Source organism: Chlorocebus sabaeus, chromosome 6 (assembly GCF_047675955.1).
Source record: "Chlorocebus sabaeus isolate Y175 chromosome 6, mChlSab1.0.hap1, whole genome shotgun sequence".
Classification (NCBI taxonomy): Eukaryota; Metazoa; Chordata; class Mammalia; order Primates; family Cercopithecidae; genus Chlorocebus; species Chlorocebus sabaeus.
The window spans coordinates 17,406,971-17,426,249 of record NC_132909.1 but is presented as its reverse complement, the minus strand read 5'-3'; the positions used below and the strand labels follow the sequence as shown (position 1 = coordinate 17,426,249).

General features: G+C 48.6%; 1 protein-coding gene across 3 annotated transcripts in view; it reads right to left on the bottom strand.

The window, feature by feature from the left end:
- GRIK5 (glutamate ionotropic receptor kainate type subunit 5) overlaps positions 1–19,279 on the bottom strand; it is a 74,242-nt gene that overhangs the window by 30,983 nt on the left and 23,980 nt on the right. For all 3 annotated transcript variants that reach the window (XM_037991314.2, XM_007996951.3, XM_037991315.2), the window contains one exon: positions 16,016–16,219. In XM_037991314.2, coding sequence (XP_037847242.1) covers positions 16,016–16,219 — 204 coding nt within the window. The remainder of the gene's footprint in view (positions 1–16,015; positions 16,220–19,279) is intronic.

Below are 19,279 nucleotides of genomic sequence, written 5' to 3'. Positions count from 1 at the left end.
CCATAATGATGGGGGGGTGTCATCTAAATGCCCAAAGCCAATCAAAGCACTTGTGATAGTCCCCCAGCTCCCAACCCATCCTGTATACCTTGTTCTGTGCAAACCATATTCCTGCTTTGCCCGCTGCACTCTGCCAATAGGGGGCGCTAGAGGGAGGTTGCCAGACTGAGGAGGGAGGAGGGATTGCTCCTTCCTGTCTCCTCTCCCACCCCAGCTGTCTTCCACCCCCTCCCTGGCAGCATCGTTTCTTCTCCTGGCAGCAGAGGAATCCGGTGTGCAGCTTCCCAACATCTACAAACCCATCTCATCCAGCCTCTCTCCAGAACCCAGCGCCAGCTGCGAGCACCTCTCCCAGGGTCTGACTTTCAGCTCCACGGAGCCCTTCCTCTAAGTTTCCACGAGTTTCAGCTCTTCCCTTTCTTCCCTCAGAACTAGAGATGTGGCCACTTCCTGCCATGATACTTCCATGACACCTGAGAGTGAGGGGTGGGAAAGCTATGACCCTTGGGCCAAGTCCAGCCCATTTGTCTGCCTTTGTACATAAAGTTTTATTGGAACACAGCCATGCCCACTGTATTGTCCATGACTACTTTCCATACAACAGAAGAGCTGAGGAGTTGTGACAATAAGGCCTTAAAGCTGAAAATACTTACACTCTGGCCAGAAAAAGCTGGCTAGGTCAGTGCAGTGGCTCATGCCTATAATCTCAGCATTTTGAGAGGCCAAAGAAGGAGGACTGCTTGAGCCCAGGAATCCGAGACTAGCTTGGGCAACATAGTGAGACCCCATCTCTACAAAAACTTTTTTTTTTTTTTTGAGATGGAGTCTTGCTCTGTCACCAGGCTGGAGTGCAGTGGCATGATCTCGGCTCACTGCATCTCCGCCTCCCGGGTTCATACGATTCTCCTGCCTCAGTCTTCTGAGTAGGTGGGACTACAGGCGTGTGTGTGCCACCATGCCCAGCTAATTTTTGTATTTTCAGTAGAGACGGTATTTCACCATGTTGGCCAGGATGGTCTCGATCTCCTGACCTTGTGATCCACCCACCTCAGCCTCCCACAGTGCTGGGATTACAGGTGTGAGCCACTGCACCTGGCTGCTACAAAAGCTTTTAAGAATTAGCTGAGCATAGGCGTTTGAGACCAGCTTAGCCAACATGGTGAAACCCCGTCTCTACTAAAAATACAAAAATTAGCCAGGCGCGGTGGCAGACGCCTGTAATCCCAGCTACTCGGGAGGCTGAGGTTGCAGTGAGCCGAGATTGCGCCACTGCACTCCAGCCTGGGGGACAAGAGCAAGACTTCTTCTTAAAACAAACAAACAGGCAAACAAAAAACCCCTAGAGGTTTGCACAATGAGCTAGCCACTGGTGCCTGCTCAAGGCTCCATACAGCATTCCTATTTGCCATCAATACTTTGCGAGTGAATCTCTGGATCTGCTGGTTACATCTGGACCAGGTGGCAGATCAGCTCGCACGCAGCCTGGACTGGCTGCAGAGTCTCTGATGCTCTGGACCTCACTCCAAATGAAAAGCCTTATGGGGTGTATGGAAAGTAAATGGATTGAAGTAGCACATCCCAATGTGGTACAAGTTGTCACCAAAATCCAAAAAGTCTACCAAATGTCACAGCATCAACCCAACAGCACCCCTCCTCAGCAGTCTAAGTCTCAGCTCTGTGGGGCCCCTCCTCTGACCTTCTAAGTTTTCATCTTTCAAACTCTTCCCCTTGTCCCTTAAGGACTAAGGGTGGTAGCTGCTTTCTGCCGTTGCTACTGCCATGACCTCTTAGTTTTCTTTTTACCCTTTAAGTTAGCTGGTTAACAATTTTACATTTAGTTAACAATTCTTTATACTAAATGCTGTCTGTTCAAATAACTGATATGATTCTATTCAAGTAAATGGGGCTGGGTTTTTTTTGTTTTTGTTTTTGAGACAGAGTCTCGCTGTCGCCCAGACTGGAGTGCAGTGGCACGATCTCGGCTCACTGCAACCTCTGCTTCCTGGGTTCAAGCGATTCTTGTGCCTCAGTTTCCTGAGTAGCTGGGATTTTTGTATTCTTAGTAGAGACGGGGTTTCACTGTGTTGGCCGGGCTGGTCTCGAACACCTGACTTCATGTGATCCACCCACCTCAGCCTCCCAAAGTGCTGGTATTACAGGCGCGAGCCACTGCGCCCAGCCCAGGTTTTGTTTTTGTTTTTGAAACAGGGTCTCGCCCTGTCGCCCACGCTGGAATCCAGCAGCGTGATCATAGCTCACTGTAGTCTCGAACTCCCAGGCTCAAGTGATCCTCCCACCTCAGCCTTCCAAGTAGCTGTGACTATAGGCATGCACCATGCTCAGTTTTTTTTTTTTTTTTTAATATTTAGTAGAGACAAGGTCCTGCTATGTTGCCCAGGCTGGTCTTGAACTCCTGAGCTCAAACAGTCCTCCTGCCTCAGCCTTCCAAAGTGCTGGGATTACAGGTGTGAGCCACTGCACCTGGCAACCGGTGCTGTTTTGTATCCATTCTGGACCCTATCAGACTAGACCCTGCCAGACTGCCATCCACCAGGTTTAATGCCAACTGCACTTACTCAACTACTTCCTGCTCATCAGATCTGATCAGCATAATGTTGTCAATGTAGGGGACCAGTGTGAGGCTATGTGGACTGTAGAGTTCAAGTTCTTTGCAGCCTAAATCAGGACAGAAAGTGGGAAAACTGATGTTGCACTGAGCAAGACTGTGAGGATGTGAACCCTTGCCTTCTGGTAGCCCTTGGAAGCTGGTATGAAGAAAAAAGCATCTGCCAGGTTAGTAACTCACACCAGCTGCCAAGGGCTGTGCTGACTTGCTCCAGTAAAGAAACTTCATTTGGGACAGGAACTGCAATTGGAGTCACCCTGATCACGTTGACAATAATCCAAAGTCATTCTTCCAAAATCCATCTGCCTTCTGTACAGGCCAAACGGACCAGCTGAATGGGGATGGGATCACTACCCCTGCTTCTTCCAAGCTGTTAATGGTGACACCAATCTCCACAATTTCCACAAAGGTTAGAGAATTGCTTTTGAATTACTATTCTGGGAAAGACAGGGAGTTCCAGGAGCTTCCACGTGGCTTTTTCTACCATAATGGCCCTGACTCCATGGGTCAGTGCGCCAATGACAGATTCTGCCAGCTACCATGTGTGTCTATTCCAGTTATACAACCAGGACCTGGGAAAACACAGAGTGGTACCGTGGCCCCATCAGGCCCCTTCTGAGTTAACCTGGGTTCAGATTCCATCAATCACTTGACCACATAAGCCCCACTGTGTGGCCTACCAGTCAAAGCAGGAAAAATCAAAATGATATGTCATCCATGAAAATGACAGGGAGTTGTCTAAATAGCTAAAAGCCGATAAAAACACTCAATGCTGAGGAGCCTGTATAGAAACTGTTGTAGTCTTTCTGGAAAATAATTCAACAAAATATCACAAAACCACAAAAAGGGTCTTCTTCTTCCCCTGGGTTATTCTATCCAGAGAACCAATCCTAAGAAAATAGGCTACAATGCAGGCAAAGCTTTTGTGCATAAAGATGCTTGTTGGCCGGGTGCAACGACCCATGCCTGTAATCCTAGCACTTTGGGAGGCCAAAATGGGTTAACCACTTGAGCCCAGGAACTCAAGACCAGCCTGGGCAACAAAATACAAAACCATTAGCCAGGCATGGTGGTGCACACCTGTAGTCCCAGCTACTCAGAAGGCTGAGGTGGAAGGAGCACTGAGCCTGGGGAGGTTGAGGCTGCAGTGAGCTGTGATGGCACCACGGCACTCCAGTCTGGGCAACTAAGTGAGACCCCAATCTCAAAAATAAAAAAATATGTTTGTTAATGGTTATTTATAAGAGCACAAACAGAGTGTAAACTAGTTCAACCATTATGGAAAACAGTATGGCGATTCCTCAAGGATCTAGAACTAGATGTACCATATGACCCAGCCATCCCATTACTGGGTATATACCCAAAGGATTATAAATTATGCTGCTATAAAGACACATGCACACGTATGTTTATTGCAGCACTATTCACAATAGCAAAGACTTGGAATCAACCCAAATGTCCATCAGTGACAGATTGGATTAAGAAAATGTGGCACATATACACCATGGAATACTATGCAGCCATAAAAAAGGATGAGTTTGTGTCCTTTGTAGGGACATGGATGCAGCTGGAAACCATCATTCTCAGCAAACTATCACAAGAACAGAAAACCAAACACCGCATGTTCTCACTCATAGGTGGGAACTGAACAATGAGATCACTTGGACTCGGGAAGGGGAACATCACACACCGGGGCCTATCATGGGGAGGGGGGAGGGGGGAGGGATTGCATTGGGAGTTATACCTGATGTAAATGACGAGTTGATGGGTGCAGCACACCAACATGGCACAAGTATACATATGTAGCAAACCTGCACGTTGTACACATGTACCCTACAACTTGAAGTTTAATAATAATAAATAAATTTAAAAATAAAAATAAAAAAATAAGAGCACAAACAATAAAAACACCTGGAAACAACTAGTCATGAAAAATGGCTAAATAAATTATGGTACATCCACATGGGATTACTAGTATACGGCCAGGTAACATTCTGTTTAGGTTAAAACAATAATATTATATTTGGCCTTCGAGATGGGCAAATCTTTTATTTTAAAGACTGATGACACTGACTGTTAGCAAGAGTATGGGAAATTTCACATTCTCATGCACTTTTGATAGGAATATAAATTGGTGAAGTCTTTTGGAACAGCTATTTGGCAGTATACACTTAGAAAAAATTCATACCCTTTGACCCAGCACTTTCACTTCTTGGAATGTATCCCTCCGGAACACTCCCACAAATCCATAGGCCAAGTTTATCGTGACACTGGCTATGCTAGCAAAACTGGAAGCCATCCAAATAGCCATCAATATGGGATATGGTAAATAATTCATGCTGAGCCACACAATGGAATCCTTATATCCTCACTTGAATTTTAAGCAGGCATCTCAAATGATCCGTGCCCAGAGAAAACTCTCGTTTCCCGGCCCCAGCAAACTGCTCCTCCCATGTCCTCCTTAGAGTGGAAACTGGCCTCGCCATTCGCCAGGTGCCCTGGCCAAACCCCACAGTCACCCCGATTCCTCTCTTCCTCTCATGCACATCCAAGCTGGCTGCATGCCTGACACAGCTGCCACTCAAACAAAGGCAACATCTCTCATCCACGCCCTCCAACAGCTTCCTAAATGGACCATTGTGTTTCTACTCTTGTCCCACTAAGGTGTTCCTCGAGACAGCAGCCAGTGCAATCATTTTTAAATGATTTAAAAATTAGATACCACTGGTCTACGTATACAATGGAATATTATTCAGCCGTAAAAAGGAATGCAGGTCAGGCACAGTGGCTCACGCATGTAAACCCAGCACTTTGGGAGGCCAAGGTGAGTGGATCACGAGGTCAGGAGATCGAGACCATCCTGGCCAACATGGTGAAACCCCGTCTCTACTAAAAATACAAAAATTAGCCAGGTGTGGTGGCGTGCGCCCATAGTCGCAGCTACTCAGGAGGCTGAGGCAGGAGAAAATTGCTTGAACTCAGGAGGCGGAGGCTGCAGCAGTGAGCCGAGATCATACCACTGTACTCCAGCCTGGGCGAGAGAGCAAGAGTCCGTCTCAAAAAAAAAAAAAAAAGGTGGGGGGAATGCAGTACTGGTATATGCCATGATGTGGATGAACTTTGAAAAGTTGGAAACATCATGCCAGGTAAAAGACCATATATTGGATGTAGCCCACACATTGGATGATTCAATTTACGTGAAATATTTGCAATAGGTAAACCCATGGAGACAGAAAGATGGGTGGTTGCCAGGGGTTGGGGTAGTGGGGAGGGAATGGGGAGCGACTGCTTAATGGGTATGAGTTTTCTGGGAGGTTATGAAAATGTTTTGGAGCTGGATGGCAGTAGTGACTGCACAACACTGTGAATGTACTAAATGCCACTGAATTGCACTCATTAAAGTAGTTATTTTTATGTGACATAAATTTCACCTCGATAAAAATGAGAAAAAAATTGATCAGGCTGGGCACGGCGGCTAATGCCTGTAATCTCAGCACTTTGGGGGGCCAAGGCAGATGGATCATTTGAGGCAAGGAGTTCAAGACCAGCATGGCCAACAAGGCAAAACGCTGTCTCTATTAAACATACAAAAATTAGCTGGGCATGGTGGTGTATGCCTGTAATCCCAGCTACTTGGGTGGCTGAGGCACAAGAATTGCTTGAACCCAGGAGGTGGAGGTCGCAGTGAGCCATGATCGTGCCACTACACTCCAGCCTGGGCTACAGAGTGAGACTCTGTCTCAAAATAAAATAAATAAAATAAAATATCACGGCACATTCCTTGCTTAAAACTTTTCAATGGCTTTGCAGCACAATAAAAATAACAGCCAAGGCCAGGCACAGTGGCTCACACCTGTAACCTCAGCACTTCGGGAGGTCGAGGCAGGTAGCTTGCTTGAGCCGAGGAGTTCAAGACCAGCCTGGCCAACGTGGCAAAACCATGCCTCTACAAAAAATACAAAAATTAGCCAGGCATGGTAGAGTGTGCCTGTAATCCCAGCTACTGGGAAAGCTGAGGTGGGAGGATCGCTTGAGCCTAGGAGGTTGAGGTTGCAGTGAGCCAAGATGGCACCACCGCACTGCACCACTGCACTCCAGCCTGGGTGACAGAGCAAGAACCTGTTTCAAAAACTAAAAAATAATAAAAAATAACAGCCTCACTCCTTAGCAGTGACTGTGAGGCCCTGTGATGTGGGCCCTGCTCTCAGATCTCTCTGCCCCTCACTCTTTCCCCTTAACCAACTTTTCCCCTCAAGTCTTTATACACATGGGCTCTCTACTTGGAAAACACTCTTCCCCCAGATCCATCCTTTCACTCAGCAATTATTTACTGTGCACCAGCTGGGTGTCAGATGGTTCTAGGTCCTGGGGATGCAGAAGTGAGGAAAACAGTCAAACTTCTGCCCTCGTGAAACCCTCCCTGGTGGGTCTTCTCAGGACTGTATTCCCCACCCCTTTTAGGTCTCTTCTCAAACGCTACCCAGCCACCTTGTCTAAAACAGCATCCACGCACCAGACACTTTTATCTCCTTACCTTGCTTCACCTAACACGATATTAATATATCCGCTGTCAGTTTCCCCAACTAGAACATCAGCAGTGCGGGTGGGGGGTGGGAAGAGGGGGGACAAGGAGCACATCTGCTCATTACACTGCTGCCTCCTAGTGGCCGAAATGGAGTGGGCGCAGAAGAGTCTCTCAATAGTTATTCAGTAAGTGATTTTGTTTTTCAGTAGCTGGTTTGTTTTTGTTTTTGTTTTTGTTTGAGACGAAGTTTCGCTCTTGTTGCCCAGGCTGGAGTGCAATGGCGCGATCTTGGCTCACCGCAACCTCTGCCTCCCAGGTTCAAGCAACTCTCCTGCCTCAGCTTCCCGAGTAGCTGGGATTACAGGCATGCGCCACCACATCCAGCTAACTTTTTTTTGTATTTTCAGTAGAGACGGGGTTTCTCCATGTTGGTCAGGCTGGTCTCGAACTCCCAACCTCAGGTGATCCGCGTTCCTCGGCCTCCCAAAGTGCTGGGATTATAGGCGTGAGTCACTGCGCCTGGCCTAAAGGTAGCTGCTTTTAAAGATGAGGCAGATCTGTGTGTACTAACATGGGAAGATGGCCAAGTCATAAGTAAAAAAAAGCAAACTACACAGCAGTAAGTATAGCAGGATATCATTTTTACAAAAATAAAAATTTAAGAAATTTAGGCCAGGCATGGTGGCTCACGCCTGTAATCCCAACACTTTGGGAGGCCAAGGTGAGCAGATCACCTGAGGTCAGGAGTCGAGACCAGCCTGGCCAACATGGTGAAACCCCTGTCTCTACTAAACAATACAAAAAAATTGGCAGGGCATGATGGTGGGCGCCTGTAATCCCAGCTACTCAGGAGAATGAGGCAGAGGAATTGCTTGAACCTGGGACGTGGAGTTTGCAGTGAGCCAAGATCGTGCCACTGCACTCCAGCCTGGGCAACAGAACAAGACTCTGTCTCAAAAAAATTAAGAAGTTTAAAAATGTACCTGTATTAATAAATTTGTAGAAAATGAATTGGAGGAATATGGTCTCTGAGGTGTGAGACCATCACGTATATCCAGTGTTTCTGCTATTCGTACCATTTGATGTTTTATCATTTGGTATTACATATATAAACAGAAAATAAAGGAGTTCCTTCTCAAATAATTGCTTATGAAAATTTGATGGTATGCAAAAATGCTTTTTTAATGCATAAATACTTGCTATTGTTGTGCAAAATGGGATTATACTTAGTACAAATACGTTTTATAACCGGAAACACAGTATAATGTAAAATTTTTTTAGTGAGATGGACTTTATGTAGTTAGTTATTTTTATTTTTGAGACAGAGTCTCGCTCTTGTTGCCCAGGTTGGAATGCAGCACAAGCTTGGCTCACTGTAACCTCCACCTCCCAGGTTCAAGCGATTCTCCTGCCTCAGCCTCCTGAGTAGCTGGGATTACAGGTGCACACCACTATGCCTGGCTAATTTTTTTGTACTTGTAGTAGAAATGGGGTTTCACCATGTTGGCCAGGCTGACCTTGGGTGATCTGCTCGCCGTGGCCTCCTAAAGTGCTGGGATTACAGGCGTGAGCCACCGTGCCCAGCCTATTTTTTTAAAACAGGGTCTCACTCTGTTCCCCAGGCTGGAGTGCAGTGGTGCAATCATGGCTCACTGCAGCCTCAACCTCCCAGGCTCAAGTAACCCTTCCACCTCAGCCTCCTGAGTAGCTGGGACTACAGGCACATGCCACCACACTTGGCTAATTTTTTTCAATTTTTGTAGAGACAGGGTTTCACCACGTTGCCAAGGTTGGTCTTGAACTCCTGGACTCAAGCTCCTCCCACTTTGGACTCCTAAAGTGCTGGGATTACAGGCATGAGCCACTGCATCTGACCTGTTTATAATTTTTTGATACATATATACCCACTATTTTTTGTGCAAAATGGGATTATACTTAGTATAAACAGTGTTTTATAACCTGAAACACAACATATGTAAAATTTCCAAATAACAAATAAGCATAAAAACAAGTATTCTGCAATATCTTCCTTCTCTGTACCAACCTATGTTTTTTTTTGTTTGTTTGTTTGGTTTTGTTTCAGAAATGAGGTCTCGCTCTGTTACCCAGGTTGGAATGCAGTGGCACAATCATAGCTCACTGCAGCCTTGAACTCCTGGGCTCAAGCAATCCTCTCATCTCAAGCCTCCTCCCAAGTAGCTGGGAATACAGGTGTGTGCCACTATGCCTGGCTAATTTTTTGTAGAGACAGGGTTTCACCATGTTGCCCAGGCTGGTCTCAAACTCCTGGCCTCAAGTGACCCTCCCGCCTCAGCTTCCCAAAGCACTACAACTACAGGTGTGAGCCACCATGCCTGGACGTGTGTTTTTCACAATGAGTAAACATTTTAGAATTGGAAGACAAATACTACATGTCATTTGAAAATGCAATCTAGAAGACGATGCAACCCCCCAGGAGACAGGGTTGGATAAGGAATGTAAGCAGGAAAGTTGAAATCCACCACTATGTGCTCAGCTGAAGAAAAACTGCTGGGTGTGTGTGTGTGTGTATGTGTGTGTGTGTGCATCTTCTCTTTTTAATTCCTTTTTTTTTTTGAGACTGAGTCTCACTCTCTTGCCCAGGTTGGAGTGCAGTGACGTGATCTCGGCTCTTTGCAACCTCTGCCTCCTAGGTTCAAGCGATTCTCCTGCCTCAGCCTCCTGAGTAGCTGAAATCACAGGCATGCGCCACCACGCCCAGCTAATTTTTGTATTTTTAGTAGAGATGGGGTGTCACCATGTTGGCCAGGCTGGCCTCGAACTCCTGACCTCAAGTGATCCACATGCCTCAGTCTCTCAAAGTACTGGGATTACAGGCGTGAGCCACCATGCCCGGCGTGTGTGTACATCTTCTATCAGATGAAGAGAACTGGGGACAGCATTTCTAAAGACTCCTTGACAGAATCAGTCAATTGCCCATTCAACACTAACTTACTGGAAACCTGCCATGTGCCAGGCCCTGAGCTGAGGACACAGCAAAGTAGACAAGGCTCCCATCCCCAGGGTGTGGAGGCCACAGGTGAGGTGGGTGGGTATCTTTTTGGTCATGACAGCATCTATGACCTGTGTTGATTTCATCTGTCCCCTGTGATACCCCTCCAAGTTAGGGGTCACCACTCTCCATTTGAGGGGACACTGAGGCTCAGAGGGGGCAGCCACCTGCCTGCAGGTCACAAAGCCAGTAAGGAGTAAGTCCAGATTTGAACCCAGGGTTAGCCAACTCCAAAGCCCATGCTTCTAACCACACTCACATACAGACCGCCTCAAGAAAGATATCTAGCAGTAGTGACCACAAGTGAGCCAGGCATGTGCCAGGCTCCGTGCAAATGTGCTCTCATTTAAACCCATCAAAACTCACTGTCTGGGTACAGTGGCTCATGCCTGTAATCCTAGCACTTTGGGAGGCCAAGGCGGACAGATCACTTGAGGTCAGGAGTTCAAGACCAGTCTGGCCAACATGGTGAAACCCCATCTGTACTAAAAATACAAAAATAGCCGAGCATTGTGGTGCGTGCCTATAATCCCAGCTACTTAGGAGGCTGAGGCAGGAAAATCGCTTGAACCCTGGAGGCAGAGGTTGCAGTGAGCTGAGATCACGCCACTGCACTCCAGTCTGGGTGACAGAGTGAGACTCTGCCTCAAAAAAAACAAAAACCAAAAAAACCCTCAGTGAGGGAGGTAACATTAGCCCCTTTCCAAGAGGAGTGACTGAGGTTCAGAGATAAGTGACTTTCCAGGGATCATGTGGGAGCACTGGGGACCTGAAGCTGGCTCCTTCTGGCTCCTAACCAGTGCATTGCTACAGTGGACACCATGGTGGCTACCCAGACTCTGTTTCAGGAGTGGGGCACTCATTGCCTCAGCTACTCAGGGTGTAGGTGGCTGACGGCTCTCAGCTCTGTCAGTAGAAGAGTGTCCCCTCACCCAAAGTCCTGACTCCCCAGAAGCAGCCCACGTCCAGTGACGTATCAGTGGGTGCTTAAAGGCCTGGCACCCTTACCACAGGGGGAGGTCCTTGACGGCCAGTCCAGCTCCAGAGCTGCCTGTGGGGCGGCTAAGGCCCAGTTGTGACTGCAGCACAGCTCAATTCCTCTGCCCAAGCCTGCTTCCTTCCCTCCCGCATGGGGCAGGTTTCCAGGGGCTCGCCATCACACCTCCTGCCTGTACATCTCTTTCTCAGAGTCAGCTTCCTGGGACCCCGAACTAAGATCTTCTCTGTCCTTGAAGGCTAAGCTTTATCCTGATGGCCTCAGGGGCTTCCATGAAAGCATACAAGTGACAGATCAGACTCGCACTGCAGAAAGGTTCTGCTGGAGGACAAGCTGGAGAGTGGAGACTGGAAGCCAGGAGGCCAGTAAGGCGGCTGATGAGAGGGGTGGGACCTGAATTCACACCATGGCAGTGATGGCAGGGAGAAGGCCAATGCCAGCCATGGCCACTGGGTGGAATAAATGGGTCATAATTCAAGACTGGCCAAGGAGCCCTGTGCCTGGCCCCGGGGATGACTGGTGGGATGCTGGTGCCCCAGGCTGTCTTCCATCTGGAAGTCACTAACCAGCTCTGGGCCACCCTGATGGGGTGCCCACCTTGGCTCTCCCAGTCTCTAGCCATGTGGCCTGGACATGAAACCCTGGTGTCTCATCGTACATTTGAGAAAACGGGGCTAATACCAGTCCCTCCCTCATTGGGTGGCCATGAGGAGTCAAGGATGGAGACAGTCAGAAAGCTTGGACAAGGCCCTAGCACAGCATGCCACTCCATCAATGTACTCCAGGCTTCCCAAGTTCCTGGCTGGAGGGCTGGAAAGGGCACGGGCCTTAAGTCAGACACACCTGGCTGCAGCCCTGTGCGTTAGGGACTCCAGGTCTCACACTGGGCAGTGATCCTCAGGCCATGAAGGACTGTTATGAGAATTATGTTAAGTAACACTTGAAAAGTTCCTCGCACATGGTGTGAAATCAACAAATGACAGCTGCTGCTGTTGTGATGACGGTGGTGACTATTCCTGTGCAGCTCGGCACACTCAGCTATCCCACAGCAGGGCAAGGCCAAGCCCCGCCTATCCTTCATGCTCCAGCTCCTCCTCCAGTGTTCTCCCCATAAATGTCACTGCCATCACCCAGATGCCCAAGCCAGACACAGGAGGAACACTCTCCCTTCTGTCCTCTCCTGCATCTCCCACCCTAGGCAGTTACCAAGCCCTGGTGCTCTTTAGCCCTTCCCCCAGTCTCTAGCTCTGATGTCCTCCCGCCTGAGGCCCACCAGCTCATTCCTCATCTCCTCACTGGTCTTCCTGTTACCACTGCTTCCCCCAACCCCGGGGCCAATTCACTTGAGCCAGATCAAAACCCTTCAAGGGTGGCCGGGCACGGTGGCCCACACCTGTAATCCCAGCACTCTGGGAGGCTGAGGCAGGTGGATCACCTGAGTTCAGGAGTTTGAGACCAGCCTGGCCAACATGGTGAAACCCATCTCTACTAAAAATACAAAAATTAGCCAGGTGTGGTGGCATGCGCCTGTAGTCCCAGCTACTCAGGAGGCTGAGGCAGGAGAATCATTTGAACGCAGGAGGCAGAGGTTGCAGTGAGCCAAGATTACCCCACGGCACCCCAGCCTGCCTGGGCTGCAGCAGAGCAAGAGTCCGTCTCAGAAAAACAAACAAAACAAACAAACATACAACAACAACAACAACAAAAAAAACCCAAAAACTCTTCAAGGGCATCCCATGGGCTTTCTGCTGAGGCCCACACCCTTTAGCCCACTCAATAAGAGCACATGGGGCTTGTTCACCATGGTATCCCCGGGGTATAGCACAGGGCTTGGTATACAGTAGACACCCAACAAATACTGGCTGAATGGAAAATGGATGAACACACAAATCTATGTATGTGCTGGCTATGCCAGTATGAATAATAACAATAATAAAAATAGTATAATCCCAGCACTTTGGAAGGCTGAGGTGGGAGGATTGCTTAAGCCCAGGAGTTCAAGACCAGCCTAGGCAACAGGGCCAGACCCCATCTCTACAAAAACCACAAAAATTAGCTGGGCATGGTGGCATATGCCTATAGTCCCAGCAACTCGGGAGGCTGAGGTGGGAGGATCACTTGAGCCCAGCAGGTTGAGGCCTCAGTGAGCTGTGATTGCACTACTGTGCTCCAGCCTGGGTGACAGAGAGAGATCCAGTCTCAAAGGAAAAAGAAAAAAAAAAAAAAAAAGGACACATGCATACAGCACCCACTATGCACCAAGCCCTGTTCTAAGTTCTTCATTGCATGTTGTTCTTCAGAACAACCCTATGTGCTAAAGGACTGTAATTCCCCAATTTTACAGTAGAACAAACTACAACCTAAAGAAATGTTAAGCACTTGTCCAAAGCCACACAACCAGTGCACAGCAGAGCTAAGATTCAAACAGCCAACCAGAGACACTCCTGGCTGCCACACTTTGCTGGCCCCAGGCCCCAAATCCTCTCACCCCACACTACTGAGTAGGCCCTGAGACACAAAGGTCAGACAGCTGTAAATAAGGACTGTTCCAGACTTCTGTGTTGGTGAAAAAAGGGCATCCAGTTCAGAGTGCAGGGCTACTCCCTTGGAGTCTGCTTATTTCTGGGATACCAGATGAAAGAATATTTCTGAGCCTACGTGACTAAAGACCAGGCTGTGGAAACAGGTCACGAGAAAGCCTACACCCTCAGGTGGGCATAGAGCTGTCAGCTCTGGGGCTACGCATCTCCTGTCTCACCAGGGGCCTCTTTGGGCTTCAGGCTTTAAAATTCACCCTGAGCTGGGTACAGTGGCTCACACTTGTAATCCTAGCACTTTGGAGGTGAGGTGGGCAGATCACTTGGGGCCAGGAGTTCAAGACCAACCTCGCCAACATGACGAAATCCTGTTGCTCCAAAAAATACAAAAATCAGCCAGGCATGGTGGCGCACCCGTAATCCCAGCTACTCAGAAGAGGCCAAGGCAGGAGAATCACTTGAACCTGGGAGGTGGACGTTGCAGAGAGGTGGAGGTTGCTGTGAGCAGAGATCGTGCCACTGCACTCCAGCCTGGGCAACAGAGGAGACTCTGTCTCCAAAATAAATAAATAAATAAAATAATAATAACAATAAAATTCACCCTGACCTTAAAACTCACCCTGGGGCAGAAGTTTTCAAGCCAGCTGGCAGCTTTATGGGGCAGCGCCTTGGGGCCTGCCTGTGGGGTGGGGCGGGAGGCCCCCCTATCTCTGCCTCCACCAGAGCAGCTCTGCTCTTGCCCAGGGTTCTGAGGGAGCTTGCAATTGGAAAAAAAGTTCTGCTATCAAAATAACTTTTGAAAGTCAGTGCCCTAAGGGATAAACGTCCTTGTCAAGCAAAGTGGCCCTCTCGTGTCTTTCCTGGTGATGTTCAGGGGGTTGGATGCTGTAAATTCTGGCATGAGAGAGAGGAGGGTGAGAATCTCTGATGAGCTCAGTAAAGTCTAACATCAAGGCTGCCCTGGCCATCTCTGGCCACAGTCACTTGCTCTGCACACCAGCTCTGGGCGTGTCCTAAGCAGGGGCCTACTTATCTCCCAGGGCAGAGTCCTGCCTCTGGGCAGTTGCGCCCATAGTTTCTCCCACCCGGAATAAAAAGAGGAACTACATTTCAGTCCCCCAGTATCTGCCAAGCAATATGTGAGGTACTTGTCCCCATGTCCCGTAACCCTCACTATAGACCTGCAAGGTATTATTATCCCCATCTTAGGGAGGGGAAAACTGAGGTTCAGAGAAGAGAAATGACACTTAAGGATTCAAATCCAGGATTGTCTGATGCCCAAAGATCCTTTCCACTGCACCCTTGCCTGTCACCTCCCATGGCCCTGCCTTCCATCCCTCCTCAGCTGCAACCAAATCCTGTCCATGCTCAGGCCTTGCTGGTTTCTCTAGTGCACCCCACTCCCTCGTATCACCCCACCTTTGTAGATGCTATTTCCTCTGCTCCAAATACGCTCCCCTTCCACACCCCCTTCACCTTGCTGACTCCTTCATGCCCTTTGGGAATCACTTTGGGTATCATCTCTTCTGGGAAGCCCCCCAGGATGCCTGACTGGATCAGGAACCTTCTCTGGGCCCCTCCTCTGAGCTCCCCCATCAAAGCCCAGATGGCTCTGTGCTGTGGTCATTTGCTGTCTTGCACCCCAAAGAGACTCTAAGCTCCTGGGGGCGGGGTCCAGATCCACTGTGCTAATAGTGGGATCCCATGTCCAGCAAGGAGCAAGGAACATAGTAGGTGCTCAATAAACACCCACTGAACGGGTGAATGTGTGAGTTCTACACGCAACCCTCCAGGTCCATAACGTGCCAGGCCCTCCCCGGCAGGTGCTGGGCATAGCACACAGGTGAGGTGCACTTCCTGCTCTCAGCCCTGCCTCCTGCAGGAAGCCTTTGACCACCTCAGACCTTTTCCTGCTCGCCACTCCATATCTCTTTCATTCACTTAACAAATATTTGCACACTGACTAATCCAAGGTGGCATGACAGGGGCATTTGGCAAAGCAGGACACAGGTGGTGATGCATGTACCACCTCTCCTCCTCTGTCCCATCCCATGGCACCCGCCAGGCACAGGCATACAGCACAACATCAGTGAGGTGGTCTGAGGAGCCCTTCATGGCTCCTTCCACTTCTGCCACCGGCCAAATTCTAAGGTTCGACTTCTAAGGTTCTAAGGTTCGACTTCTAAGGTTCTAAGGTTCTAAGGTTCGACTGCTTCTAAGGTTCGACTGGCTGCCCAGCTGCCCGCCCTCCCTCACTCACCGGGTCCATGCCTCTTCCCCAGCCCCAGCCCAGCCGTACCCGGTTGATGAGCTCGCCAACCATGCCTGTCCAGGAGCCGTTGGGCTCGGGTGCCCCGTACAGCCCATCCTCCACCAACCGCAGGCGGTAGCGGAAGCGCAGCAGCTCGGCCAGCTCCCGCAGCATGTCCACGCAGAAGCCCTCGAAGCGTTCATTCCCTGACAATGCCTGGAAGTTGGGCCGCCGCATGACGTACGGGTTCTCCTGGGTGGGCAGAAGAGAGCAGGGGTCAGAGACTGGGTGTCTAGGAGCTGGGTTGGGGATCCTAGAGCCCGGACCAGGCAGGTAGAGCAGGAATCTGCTTGCTGAGCAGGGATGATTTATTCATAGTACACATTTCTCACTTACAAATGCTCAGAGTGGGGAATAGACCTGAAAGCCAGGGAAAAACACATGGGCACTGCCAGTCCCTAGCAGATTGCAGGGAGCCATTTTAATCTCCAGCAGCCAACCTGACACTCATTGGTCCCAAGCTCAAATGCGTACGAGGGAGGAGGTAACTTTAGAGTGAGTCAGACTAGATAGAGCTTGTGCCAAAGTGGATCAGGGGCTTTCAGATTTCTTATTACAACTCACAGTAAAAGATACATTTTACCCTGCAACCCAAGTCACCCACACAAGAACACACATAACTAGACTTAATTCCACAGAACAGTCCTTGCCCTAGTAACTATGGACAATACAGTGATATTTTCTGTTCTGCTATACTTCATCTTTCCACATGTCCGGTAATGACTCACCAAACCAACTTCATGAGCCACCAATGGGTCCAAGAGGGTATCCTTCACCAGGGTTTAGCTCCAGCCCAGTGCCCCATGAGGGAGGGAGGCTGAAGATGACAGATGGTGCAATTTTTTTTTTTTTTTTTTTTTTTTTTGAGACAGAATCTCACTCTGTCACCCAGGCAGGAGTGCAGCGGCGCAATCTCAGTTCACTGCAACCTCCACCTCCTGGGTTTAAGTGACTCTCCTGCCTCACCCTCCCAAGTAGCTTGGATTACAGGTACCTGCCACCATGCCCGGCTAATTTTTTTTTTTTTTTTTTCATATTTTTAGTAGAGACAGGGTTTCACCATGTTGGTCAGGCTGGTCTTGAACTCCTGACCTCAAGTGATCCGCTCGCCTCAGCCTCCCAAAGTGCTGGGATTACACGTGTGAGCCACCACACCTGACCCAGATGGTGCAATTTCAAGAGAATTTGGAAACCTAAGATTGTTTTGTAAAGTCTCCTGATTATAAATGTTAGCAACTCTCATGCCTGAAATCCCAGTGCTTTGGGAGGCTGAGGTAGGAGGATTGCTTCAGCCCAAGTTTGAGGCTGCCGTGAGCTATGACTGTACCACTGCACTCCAGCCTGGGCAACTGAGCAAGATTCTGTCTCTAAAATAAAATAAAATAATATAATATAATATAAAATAAAATAAAATAAATGTTAGCAACTGATATGGTTAGGCTTTGTGTCCCCACCCAAATCTCACCTTGAATTGTAATCCCCATAATCCCTACGTGTCAAGGAAGAGACCAGGTGGAGGTAACTGAACCATGAGGGCGGTTTCCCCCATGCTCTTCTCGTGATAGTGAGTGAGTTCTCACAAGATCTGATAGTTTTATAAGGGGCTCTTCCCCCTTCACTCAGCACATCTCTCTCCTGCTGCCTTGTGAAGAAGGTGCCTTGCTTCCCCTTCGCCTTCCACCATGATTGTAAATTTCGCGAGGCCTTCCCAGCCATGCTGAACCTGTGAGTCAACTAAACCTCTTCCCTTTATAAATTACCTAGTCTCGGGCAGTTCTTTACAGCAGTATGAAAACGAACTAATACAGCAACCAATTCAAATTCTAATACCAATTATTATTAAATGTTCTGCAGGCCAAAACAAACACAGTTTCTAGTTTGCACTCTCTGACCTACAGTCAGTTTGCCACGTTGATGCTTATTTCTGAGGGGTTTGAGCAAACTTTACTGACCCCATTGTGCCAAAGAAACACAAAAGCAGGCCAGGCATGGTGGCTCAAGCCTGTAATCCCAGCACTTTGGGAGGCCGAGACGGGCGGATCATAAGGTCAGGAGGTCGAGACCATCCTGGCTAACACTGTGAAACCCCGTCTCTACTAAAAAATACAAAAAAAAAAAAAAAAAAAAAAAGAAACACAAAAGCAGAAAGGATGGTCTAAGTGCTAGGAAGACAAGGCATGTAAAGATGGTAACAAGTGGGAAACTTATCTGGACACAGTTATTGTCTAAATGGCTGGTTGTACAATGTCACTTTGGACTAATGAACAAAAGGACTTAGGACTTAGGGAAGACCCAGGAAAGAGCTTTGGTTAAAATATCCACAATGAGCCAGGTGTAGTGCCTCAAGCCTGTAATTCTAACACTTTGGGAGGCCAAGGTAGGTGGATGGCTTGAGCCCAGGAGTTCAAGACCAGCCTAGGCAATATGGCAAAACCCCGTCTCTATAAAAAATACAAAAATTAGCTGGGCGTGCCGGTGTGCACCTGTAGTCTCAGCTACTCGGGAGGCTAAGGTAGAGTCCCAGAGGCTCAGGTTGCGGTGAGCCAAGATTGTGCCACTGCCGGCCAGCCTGGGTGATGGAGTGAGACTCTCTCAAACAAATAAATAAAATAAAATATCCACAATGGTTATTGTGTATTGAGAACCTGTGCTGTGCATTCTCTCAATTACATCATTTTAATTCCTCATGGCGACCTTACATTGAAATTGGCATGAGTAGATTCCTTTTACACATGTGGACACGGAGGCTCAAAGTGGTCAAGTGACCTCTGTCACCTCTCATTCATTCAACACACAATTACTGAGCTCCATGGTAGATGTGGCCACAATATTGTGCTGCTTCTTCATCAGCAGATGGGGTCCATTTCTCCCTGGGTCCAGACTCCTTGGTCTGAGCTGGCCTTATGACTTGTTTTGGCCAATTGGATGTGGCAGAAGTGATGCTGTGTGAATTCCAGAGCCTCAGCCTTCAGAGCAGCCCCCATTTAAGGAAGCCCAGGTTGGCCTGCTGGAGGGTGAGTGAACCAAGGCGTGCCAGCCAACAGCCAGCATCCACAGCCATTCTTCACTTACCAGTCCAGTCTGGACAGCAGCTCAATGCTGACACAGTGTGCCCAAGCGAGACCAGCCAAAGAACCACTGAGTTGACCCATGGAATCATGCAAAATAATCAACTGCTATTCTTTCAGTTTCTGGGTTCTGGGTAACGGTTTGTCACACAGTGATGGAATCTCCTACTATGTGGCCAGGTCA